Below are 11,372 nucleotides of genomic sequence, written 5' to 3'. Positions count from 1 at the left end.
CCGTGCTCCTCGCTTGACTTTGTGTCCGGCAGGCAGTCCCAGAGCCAGGAGGCGGAGGGCACCCTGGGCCCAGCCCACACCCTCTCCAGGTAGGGACGCTCCCGGCTCAGAGGGCAGAGGGTGTTGACATCTAGGGAGCGAAGGGAGGAGGGGGCAGGCAGAGGCACCAAGACTGGTGCCAGAGAGGCACAGTGGAGCGGGGCAGAGGGACACCGAGACAAGCAGGAGTGGAGGAGACGGGAGGACTGGTCAGGAGGTGGCTGGGAGACGGGTTATGAAGTCAAAAATTTAAGAACACGGGTGAAAGAGGACCGGAAGGACCTGGTACGGGAGAGAAGACCTTGGTCTGAAGGATGGGTACTGGGCAGGGGCCCCAAGAATGCCGCAGCCCCCATTTCCGTGGCTGTCCCACAGGTCAGGAGGGACTGACTCTGTTTCTTGCTCAGTTCCCTCTCCTTAGAAGCCAGGGCACACAGAATGCAGCTCCTGTACTGGGTCCTGCTGGGGGCTCAGGTAGCAAGCCCTCCCATGACGCTGGACCCCATGGGTTCCCAGCTCCAGGAAGTGGGGAGGTCTGTCTTGGTGTGCCAGGGAGTCTCTGATGCCCACCACCTCTGACTGCTGACCTCCCTCCGGGGCCCAGGAGGCACCATGTGGCGATGTCCACTGGGGCTGCTGCTGTTGTCTCTGCTGGCTGGCCAGGTAGCCCTGGCTGCCCGGCGGAGTCGCTGGCGCCGGGAGCTGGCACCAGGGCTGCACCTGAGTGGCATCCGGGATGCAAGAGGCTCATACTGCCAGAAGCAGGACATGTGCTGCAATGGCCGCGTTGATGACTGCTCCCTGCCCTACCTGGGAGTTGCCTGTTACTGTGACCTCTTCTGCAACCGTACTGTCTCCGATTGCTGCCCCGACTTCTGGGACTTCTGCCTTGGTGTGCCACCCCCTTTTCCCCCAGTCCAAGGTAGGCACCAAGTTGGCCAGGAGGGAAGCTCACCTTGTCAACCCCAGGCTCAGCCAGGTGCCCGAGCAAGGTTGACACATGGGCATTTCCGGGGAGGCTTTGTAGACTCTGGGAGAGAGACCCTGCCACACTCCTGAGAAGGCTCCCTGTGGTCTAACGTGCCTCTCTCCCCAGCAAAACTGAAAGAGGAGATCCTTGGTTGGGTTCTAGGTTGGCCCAGAGGGAAGGCAGCCAGCCTCCTGCCCTTTCTCCTGTCCTGTCTCCATTCCGGATGTAGAAGGTGCTGGTCCCGCCTGTAGACTCACCCTTGGACTGAAAACACACAGGGGTTGGCTGGGACATCTTAGCCACTCTTTGGCCTCTGTTTAGGATTCAGTGTCCTGGGATGGGTCATATCTGGAAGGTGGTTCTAATCACCTTCACTATAGTCTTCTCCGAGCACCTGCCTCTGTCCAATAAAAGAAGCACTGTAATCCCTCCCATTGTTATGTGCTCGGGGACTGCATAGTCAAAGTGCTGTGCTATTTTAAGGAAGTCACTTACCTTCTCTGAGCCTCAGCTTCCCATGCCCCTTCCATGCCCTTATCCAAGCCCAGACTCATTCAAGTGGCAAAGGATTCCAGGAATGCTGTGGCTGGCATCCAAGTGAAGCATGAGGCATCCAAGTTGGAGTCACTGAATAACTTGGAGCAGTCGGTGCGTGAGACTGCAGGAGAAGGCTTCAGTTATAGCTTGGCTTTAGTTTCAATAAGTGTTAACGATGTGCATGTGACTGAGGTGACTTTGGGAGGGCCTGGAGTCCCTGGTTGCTGAGGACCTGGCCATTCCAGCCCATCGTGTCCAGGCTGGTCCCACTTCCTGTCCTTTTCCCTCCCACCAGGGTGTATGCACAGTGGTCGCATCTACCCAGTCTTTGGGACGTACTGGGACAACTGTAACCGTTGGTGAGTGTCTGGGGCATGAAGGGGCTCTCAGGATGGGCCTCCTGGCCAACAGTCTTGGCTCAAATCCTCTCCCTGCCACTCATTTCCTCGAAACAGGTCCGTTCTCCTCTGTGAGCCTCAGTTTCCTCATCTCTTACACGGGAATTTTCACACTGAGTGTGCCAGCTTGTACAGCAGTGTTCTGGTAACATTCCTGGGAGGGGCCAGCGTGGCTGCCCCAGGCAGATTCCACCTCGGAGCTGGGAGTCCTCCTCGCCTCCCCGCTGCTGCCCCTCCTGACTGTTCTTGCTGTCACGGGAGAGTCAGAGAAGGGGACGCCAGGAAGGAAATCTCTGACTGCAGCATCCGCTGCCCTGGGCCCGACAAGGGTCAGGGATCCTGAGCTGGCAGCCGGCCAGCCTGTAGCAGGGCCTTCCCTGGAATGTGGCCCCCCTTCCCCAGTGCTCCCCACCATTCCTGGCAGGAGGAGGGAGAGGCCAGGGGTGCCTTCCACACTCAGTCTGAGATGGGAGGTGGGGAAAGGCTGGGCAGCCAGCTGAAGGCCAAAAATATTGGGGTCCCCATGACTTGGAGGAGGAGGCCCTGCACCCACTCCACCGCACCCCTGCCTGGGATGGAGAGGCTCCAGGGAGAAGGAAACTTTTTGGAATGCATTGCCATAGCTGTTTCCATTGCCTCACTGGGCCAAGGGCTGCCTGGGTCACAGTGAGTGTGGGGACACGTGCGTGCAGGGTGGCCTGTGTCAGGGTGAGAGTTGTGCATGTGCAGTGTACGTGGGTCCAGAAGGGTGGGGTGAGCCCGCAGGCTCTTGCAAGTCCTGACAGGGTGGATACTGAGGGGTTAACACCCCCTCCAGCTCCTGTCCCTGGCCCCTTCTGGAATGCTGGGACCTGCTGCCACCAGTCCTGTCTTGACCTGCTCAGGAAGCCCTGGGGCATAGGAGCTGGGGACCAGAAAGCACTGACCAACCCTGCCCACCCCTCCGAACAGCTCCATGGCTGCTCTTCCTGCAACCCACACCTGAGAGAGGCTGTGCATCATGCAGTTATGTGCGCACTCTAGGGATGCTGCCCCCCCACGTCCCGCCCTCCCTGAGCGGGTCACCCGCTTGCTTGGGGCTGGAGAGCCAGCCATACTGGGGTTTGGCTCTCCTTGAGACACCTTATAAGGCGAGGTTGGAGGCGGGTGCCTCAGGCTGTCCTGGAAGGAAACAGTTTAGCATCTTGTAATAGCAGAGTTATGAGCTTGTAAAAGCTCACAGAATGCTTAGAATTCAACCCTTCGGCCAAGGCCTAATTATTAAAGTCCTACTGCATCTGAGGCACTGTGCTGGGCCCCGGAGGTGCAGCCAGAATGCAACAGACACAGTCCTGGTCCAACGGGAACTTCTAGTTTAATGATGAAGGACATGGAAACATCACAGATATATCGTAACAGGCTGTTGCAGTGTTATGGGGGAAAGAAAAGACAAGGCCGATCCCGGTTTAGAGTGGAGAGGGGACCACAGGAAGAGGGGAGACCACTCTGGGGATGGGACACTTAGGCTGATATGTAGGAGTGAGTAGAAGGCAGGGTATAATAGGGGCAAGGGCACAGCTTTTGGGAGGCCGGGATCATTTCAGTGGGGCTGAGAGTGCAGAGAAGCTGGGGAAGGCGTGGAGGAGGTGCAGCCGTGTGTCATAGGCTGTCGGGGTCTGTGATCTGGCTGACATTGTTCACTGAGCTGTGTGGCTTTAGGGTAGGTGGGGGGTAGGTCGTTGAGTGTAGTGGGGGGATGAGAGAGAGAGATCTGACCAGGAAGTACTGTCCTTGTCCAGGGGAGAGGTGAAGGGGGCCTGGAGAGGGACGCTGGCAGGGGAAGGGGGAGAGGAAGATGGGTTCACGACATACCATACCCAGGTCCTGCTGATGGGGGACTTGCGGGGCATATCACAGCCCTGTGGCTCTCAGATCTGAATAGCTGGGTGCTGTGTTCTGAGCTGAGGATGCAGGGAGGAGCAGGCTGGGGAAGGCTGTGTGACTATTTTATGTTATTTATTTATTATTTTGGTCCTGGGGATTGAACTTGGGTCCTTGTGCTTGCAAGGCAGGTGGTGGCACCACTGTGCTAAATCCCCAGCCCCATGTGACTATTTCCAATGTGAGACTATTTTACCTGCCCAGAGGTGCCAGGGGGTCAGCTGGATATGAGTCTGAAGAGTAGGGGGGCCGGGGTTAGGGACAACACAGTAAGGAAACCATGATGACAGGAAAATGAGACATAAAGGATGAGGTTGCTGGCCAGAGGACGCTTCCTGGAAAAGGTGAAATTTGAAGGAACGCTTGGAAGGAATGGAAGTGAGCCAGATGGATGTGGGAGGTAGAGCAGTTCAAAGGCCCTGGGGCAGTAATACAGCTAGTGAGAACAATCAGCCTCCCTGCAGCCTCAGAATCCAGGACTATAGCCAGGCATGGTATAAGCCTTTAATCCAGTACTCTGGGAGGCTGAGGCAAGGAGGATAGCAAGTTCAAGCACAGCCTGGGCAATTTACTGAGACCTTGTCTCAAAATAAAAAGTAAAAAAAAAAAAGGGCTGGAGGTGTAGCTCAGTGTGATGGTTCTGGGTTTGATCCTCAGTACTGGGAAAAAATCGAGGAATAGGAGGAGGTCAGTCCAAGAGGGACTAGAAGGACAGATCCTGAAGGGCTTGACATCACTTCGGGACTTTGGCTCTTATTCTGTGACTTAAAACCAATGGAGAGTTTTGTGCAAAGGAATGCCACGGTATGGCTTAGGTCTAGTAGGATCACACTGGCAGCTATATTAAAAATATACTGGGGTGACAGTGGGTGACTGAGAACTTCAGGTTGAAAAGGGACTGGACTGCAGTGGCTGCAGGAGAGAATGAGATATGGTTTGGATTCTGGATATGTTTTTAAGGTAGATCCAAGTGGATGTGCCCATGGCTGGTGCAGCCTGTGAGAGAAAGTCAAGGGCAACTCACAGGTTTCTGGTCTGAGCCCCAGGAAGGATGGAGTTGCCATTTTATGAGAACCCCAGTAAGGGAGATAGGAATTCTGTTTGGGGCGCGTTACGCCTGATCTGGTGTTAGATACTCCCGTAGTGATGTTGAGTACCAGCATGATCCTTGACCTTGGGAGTTCAGGAGGAGGTCCAGGCAGATGAGGGGAGGGGGAAATCATGAGCCTGAAGTTGACATTTAAAGCCATCAGGCTGGGGCAGTGGAGAAGATTCTGTATCCATAGTTGCTGGTACAGAATCCTAGGCCCATGTTAACCTCCGAGGCTTTGACAGTTCTGAGTGTTCCCAGGCCCGGCTCAAGCTTTCCTTCCTTCCTTTCTCGCCAGCACCTGTCAGGAGAAAGGGCAGTGGGAGTGTGACCAGGAGCCATGCCTAGTGGACCCAGCCATGATTGCCACCATCAACCAGGGCAACTACGGGTGAGACGCCCTGGCCGTACGCACAGCAGATATGTGTGCGCATGTGCGTGGGTTACGCCCAAGATGCACACCACGCTCCCACGTAGCCCCAGGATTCCTTGGCAGGCCTCTCACGCCCCCATCCCTTCTTCTTCAGGTGGCAGGCGGGGAACCACAGCGCCTTCTGGGGCATGACACTGGACGAGGGAATTCGCTACCGCCTGGGCACCATGCGCCCATCTTCCTCCGTCATGAACATGAATGAGATTTATGTAAGCCCACCCTTGCCCACATCTCCTTGTACTTAGGACCTTAGGGTTGCTGTCCCCTACCAAGACACTGTGTGTCCCTGGGCAGATCACTCCCCTCTGGGCTTTTGTTTCCTCTCTCTACTAAGAAATGGCTCACTAAATGCTGAGCTCGGATTCTGAGTTGTATAGTAACCCCAGCAGTAATCCTCCCTCCTCAGCATGGGAAAAATGCTGTTAGTCCCAGTGCAGTTGGGTCAGGGCCCAAGGAGCCAGGAGGTCACCTTCATATTTTAGGAAAGAAGAGACAGATACTCTTCCAGCTCTGACCAAAGAGCAGCAATTCTTGGGACAAATGCCGACTCATCGGAATCCCCAGGGAGGCCGGGGCTTCTCCCTTCCCACTAACGGGACCCAGAGGGGTAGAGGGGTACATGATGGAGGATCTGCCCATCAGTGGCAGCCAGGAGAGAGACAATGGCTGGCCCTCGCCATGGAAGAACTTCTGCCCAAGGCCAGGGTGACCAGCCCCTGGCCCTGCCCTTACTCCCCTGGGCCTTTGGCTATTTTCTGCCTCCTGGTGTTTGTCTTGGCAACCTGCCTGCCTGGTCACGGGACTTTACTGCTTTTTCCCTACCCTGCCCTTTGGGACCTAGAGGCCAAGGCCGTGGTGGGAAGGAGGGTGTGACAGATCAGAAGGTGCATAGGAAGGAGGCCAGGGTTGAGAATGGAAAGCGGGTGACCCTGGGTTGGCCACATCCACGTTCCTGGCTTCAGGAACCAGTCACCGCCTGCTTGATACCTGAGAAGCACTAAATGGTCTTGGTTCTTCCATTCACATCCAAGTTGGAGGTAGCTGGGACCCCACAGCAGCAAGCAGGCTGCAGATCCAGCTGCGGAAGGCCCTGGACTCACAGGGGCCCACCAATGCCTGGGCTTCTGAAAGGCAGGCCAGGCCAGGGCAGGAGGCAGTCAGGGCCATTTTTGCCTTGCAGACAGTGCTGGCCCCAGGGGAGGTTCTGCCCACGACCTTTGAGGCTTCTAAGAAGTGGCCCAACATGATCCACGAGCCGCTTGACCAGGGCAACTGTGCAGGCTCCTGGGCCTTCTCCACAGCAGGTGTGTCTGGGGCTGGGCTAGCACAAGATGGGAAGAGAGCTAAAGCCCAGTCCCTGACAGCCCCTCTGTTCCCATACTAGCGGTGGCATCTGATCGAGTCTCAATCCACTCTATGGGACACATGACGCCCGTCCTGTCCCCCCAGAACCTGCTGTCTTGTAACACCCACCACCAGCGGGGCTGCCGTGGTGGGCACCTCGATGGTGCCTGGTGGTTCCTGCGCCGTCGAGGGTATGTGCAGAGGGTGTGGGTGGGGACACCCCTTGGGCAGTGCTTGGGCTACGTGGCTCCACGTCACCATCCATGCTCCCTTCTGCTGCCTCCCCAGGGTTGTATCTGACCACTGCTATCCATTCTCGGGCCGTGAGCAGGCCGAGGCTGGCCCGGCACCCCCCTGCATGATGCACAGCCGGGCCATGGGCCGGGGTAAGCGCCAGGCCACTCACCACTGCCCCAATAGTCGCGATGATGCCAATGACATCTACCAGGTCACTCCTGCCTACCGCCTGGGTTCTGATGTAAGTTTGCACATGGGCAAGGGAGAGAAACAGAAGGTGGGGGGCTGACCAAAGGCTGGAGTTCCCACCCTCAATGGATGCTCTCCTGCTCTTCTCCCACCCTCAGGAGAAGGAGATTATGAAGGAGCTGATGGAGAATGGTCCTGTCCAAGGTAAATGCCCCTTGTCCTGCCCCTGGCTCCAGAAGCCTGTGTCTGTTTGAGCTGGGCACAGTGGCCCACACGGTCTATACAGTATTAAGCAGCAAGCCCACTGGGGCTGGGAGTATGGGGACCACGTCCCCTCCCTGCAGGCAGCTCTAGGAGGGGATACTTAGAGTCACAAGGGTGAGACTCTGGCACTCAGCCACAGGGCCACAGGCTTGGCTGAGTACACCCTACCCTGGTCTCTGCCCCAAGCACTCCTGGAGGTGTATGAGGATTTCTTCCTGTATCAGAGCGGCATCTACAGCCACACACCCGTGAGTGCGGGGAGGCCAGAGCAGTACCAGCGACACGGGACCCACTCGGTCAAGATCACAGGGTAAGGGGCTTGTGGACAGAGGGTGGGGGCAGTAGGGGGTGCACTGGGGACACTGAAGCCTGCTCTGAATCTTTGCGATCTCTGCAAAGCCAGGACTACTTCCTTATTTCCAAAGGAGGAAACTAAGACTCTGAGAGAAGAGGGCTTGGCTCTAGGTCACATCGTGAATGGAAAACTTTTGAAGGGCTTCTAGGAGTCGCGGGACAAATAACTCCAGAGAATGAGACAAGGATCCAAGAGTTGCTTAACCTCTCCCCATCTTGGTACCTGACCCGATTCTGGCGTACTCACTGAGTGACCTGGGCTGGTCACTCCTGGCCCTCGGGTGCTCTGGATACAGCAGATGTTAGACTCATTGAGTTGTTAGTTGTTTGCTGACTAATACTAGTAGCCAATAAGTCCAACCACTAAGATGTGCTCTGCAGTGGGAGTTTGGGGTCTCTAAGGCACCCACACTTGCTGGGTCCTTTCCCTCTGGTCACTAGCGCCCATGTGCCCCAGCTCCCCAAGTGAGAGAGGGCAGACAGATGTGTGAAATCCCACAGAACTGATCCCAGCGTGTGAGTCCCGGTAGAACCAGGCCCGAGATCCCTCCTCTTTTGCTTGCCCCTCCCTACACTCCCTGCGAGCTCAGGTACACAGATTTAGTGGTGGGGACCGAGGCGGAACACAGAGGGATAGACTGGCTCAGACCCAGGGTGCACCCAAGTTTCCAAAAGCAACAGGCCTGCAGGGGGCGCCTCCGCGTCCCCCACCCCAGCAGTGCAATCAGCATCTCCCTCTCCCCACTCTCCGCCCCCAGGTGGGGGGAGGAGACACTGCCTGACGGAAGGACGCTCAAATACTGGGTGAGTGCCCGGCACCCTGGAGCCCGCCCCTTGTCTTCTTGCCCTTGCCTCGCTCCCATTCCCTTTCTCACGGACCCCTCTTCATTCCCAGACGGCGGCCAACTCCTGGGGCCCATCCTGGGGTGAGAGGGGCCACTTCCGCATCCTGCGCGGCAGCAACGAGTGTGACATCGAAAGTTTTGTGCTGGGCGTCTGGGGCCGTGTGGGCATGGAGGACATAGCTCATCGCTGATGTCTCGGGCATCGAGGCCAAGCCAGGCCTGGCCCGGGGTCTCAGGGGAGAGCAGCGTGGATGAGCCCCCAGGGGCGGTGCTCAGGGGCCAGACAGAGCCTGGGGCGCGGGCGGCGCCTCGGGCTCTAGTCCTACAGATCAGCTGACACAGCGCCGGCCTGGGAGTTGGGCCTGGGAGCAGGGCAGGCAAGGCCCAGATTTCCCGGGAGGATGCAGCAGAGCCTGCCCAGGGAGGAGGGGCCTGCAGATCCCAGCCCTCTGGCCCCGCAGCCAAAGACCACAGAAGCTAGGCACCCCCAAGCTCCAGGGCCACTTCCTCACCCCACTCCTGTATTCTTATTCTTCAGAGATATTTATTTTTCTTTTCACTGTTTTAAATAAAATCAAAGTATTGATAACTACAGTATCTTGAACCCTCCAGGATCGGAGGACTAGGCCAGAATTGGGGTGGCATGAAAGGAACGCCGGGTCCCTGGTGGGTGGGGGTGGGTGGACTAAAACTCTTAGCCTCCACCCAGTCCTGACTGTCAGCTCCCAGGGCCCAGACCCATTTGGAGGCGGGGCAGAGATGGCATGGCCTTTGGCCCCCAGAGAAATGTAGGCCGTGGGAACCAACTTTCAGACGCTGACTCAGCTGCGCAAAGGGGCAGCCAATCCACCAATCAGCAGAAGCGGCACCAGGGCCCAGAAGGCAAGGGGGGCACCACCCAACAGTGCTGGGACCTTGGTCTGCAGATCAGCCTCTCCGAGCCACCCAGGCGAAGGGCTCTCAACTTCCCCTTCTTCTGGGCCAAGTTAGGCTGCCCAAGAGCCCTCTTCCCACCTCGCCTGTCAGCCCCAGGACCTCAGCCTGGCTTTCATAACCCTCAGGACCTACCCAGTGCCCAGGTAGCTCCTGAGATGGTCAGGACACAGGCAGACCAGCAGGCATCTGCATATGCGTTTCCCCATCCAGACACCGTTCCGAACCAACCACCCCTGCCCTTCCGTGTCAAAGCCAGCTCCAGCATTTCCTCACACAGACAGTACCTGTGGAGAGCTACACATATGCCAGGTACTGTCTAATGGACCTACGATCCCCCAAAGCAGCCCAAACTGCCCAGCACAGGTCAGACACCACCTCCTGCAGCCCATCTGGTGCTTGTCCTCTCACCCGTATTTTGCTTATCTGGATGTCTGCCTACTTCCCCACTGGGCGGAAGTTCCTTGAGGGCGGGGTGGGTCTGGTTCCTCAGTGGGCCCTGACACAAATACGGGTTACCCTGCTATACAGTGGCATTCCAGTTTGTGGAACGGCTGGGTAACTCCAACCCACTTTTTCTACCTGTTTCCCTCCACTGATTTAGCAGCCCCATTCCTGTAGGCATGAGAGCAGATAGTCGGCCAGTAGTGAGCTGTAGCTGCGAGACCAGCAGCAGGGCCCTAAGACAGGATTCTAAGAAAGGCCATGGTCTAGATTTCCTGAGTTTTCAACTCCCAAGCTTCTGGAAAAGAAGCCACCTTGCAAATTCCCTGACTTGTTCAGTCTTACATTTTTTTTTATTTTTTGGTACTGGAGATCGAACTCAGGAATTTGTGCTTGCGATGCAGGCAGTGGCACCACTAATCTAAATCCCTGGCTTCAGTCTTACCTTTTTAATAACCACACAGTCACATCTAGAGGCATAAGCCCCAAGTTGGACAATGGTGATGCGTTTACCTGATTAGGCCTCATTTACATATATTTGCATTAAATGACTCCCCTAATGAGCTTTGGCCAGCACACCTGTTCATATTAAGACCATATAAGTGCAAAATACTCCCCTTCTGGACCTGGGGGAGGAGACTCACAGCTGATTGGAAAGAAATTATCATCTCTGCTACCCTCCCTTCCCCATTCTAGAAAAGCAAACCCTGGACCTCCGTGAAGTCTCACCCTCCTTCTTAAGGATGAATATTCATTACTGACAGTTGCCACCTCTACTCTGCCCACTTACAGCTCCCCCAAGGGTACTGTCCTTACTCTTACAAAAGTCAGCCCTGTCTAGGATATACTATGTCTGTCCCCAACAAACTTACTTGCTAGAAATCTTCACTTTCTGCCCAAGTCCTGTTTGCAGACCTCCCTGCAAATCTCAAGGAGCATCGAAGAGCCAAGACCACTGCAAGACGCAGAGCAGCACCCAGCCCAGGCTGACCCCGACTTTCCAGGGACAGGCAGGTGCCACCTGATGTCTCTTCCTGGGTGGGGGCACTACAGGACTTCACTGCACCCAGACCCCCGACAGGCCAGAGGCAGAGGTGGCCTTGTCACTGTGCTACCCATCACCTAGGTCACCCATCACCTGGTGCTGGCTCGGACTGGTCCTCCTCCAGGGGCCCTGGCAGCCCCTCCGGCGGCCCCGCGTCCCCGAGGCCCGCGGGCATCACCTGAAAGGAATGCGGGATGGGGGGAGGGCGATAAGCGGCCGCCTTTGTCTGGTTTCCTGTTTGCCCGGACGTCCAGAGCCGGCTCCCCTGGCCCGCCCACCGGTCCTCAAGGAGTCAGGGCCGGCCGGTGGCCTTGGGACGAGGCCGAGCGG

General features: G+C 56.8%; 1 protein-coding gene across 2 annotated transcripts; it reads left to right on the top strand.

Annotated features, from left to right (window-relative positions):
• Positions 1–23: 23 nt before the first annotated feature.
• Tinagl1 (tubulointerstitial nephritis antigen like 1) lies at positions 24–9,205 on the top strand. Of its 2 annotated transcripts, XM_010621604.2 has the most exons (12): positions 24–89; positions 644–961; positions 1,842–1,905; positions 5,253–5,345; positions 5,482–5,596; positions 6,568–6,691; positions 6,772–6,922; positions 7,020–7,209; positions 7,316–7,361; positions 7,608–7,731; positions 8,534–8,579; positions 8,671–9,205. In XM_010621604.2, the coding sequence occupies exons 2-12, from the start codon at positions 652–654 to the stop codon at positions 8,809–8,811; spliced, it is 1,404 nt and encodes a 467-aa protein (XP_010619906.1). In that variant the 5' UTR covers positions 24–89; positions 644–651; the 3' UTR covers positions 8,812–9,205. The 2 variants fall into 2 exon arrangements, with proteins under 2 accessions (XP_010619906.1, XP_010619907.1); XM_010621605.2 differs by lacking the exon at positions 644–961 and having other exon boundaries at positions 68–89; positions 8,671–9,204.
• Positions 9,206–11,372: the final 2,167 nt, after the last annotated feature.

Source organism: Fukomys damarensis, unplaced genomic scaffold (genome assembly GCF_012274545.1).
Source record: "Fukomys damarensis isolate Sample0158 unplaced genomic scaffold, DMR_v1.0_HiC HiC_scaffold_23, whole genome shotgun sequence".
Lineage (NCBI taxonomy): Eukaryota > Metazoa > Chordata > Mammalia > Rodentia > Bathyergidae > Fukomys > Fukomys damarensis.
This window is presented reverse-complemented; position numbering and strand designations above follow the sequence as displayed.

Coding starts and splice junctions, on each gene's coding strand:
- Tinagl1 (XM_010621604.2), top strand. CDS start 652: ATGTGGCGATGTCCACTGGGGCTGCTGCTGTTGTCTCTGCTGGCTGGC. Junction 1,906..5,252: donor TGGGACAACTGTAACCGTTG/GTGAGTGTCTGG, acceptor CTTTCTCGCCAG/CACCTGTCAGGAGAAAGGGC. Junction 7,732..8,533: donor CACTCGGTCAAGATCACAGG/GTAAGGGGCTTG, acceptor CTCCGCCCCCAG/GTGGGGGGAGGAGACACTGC.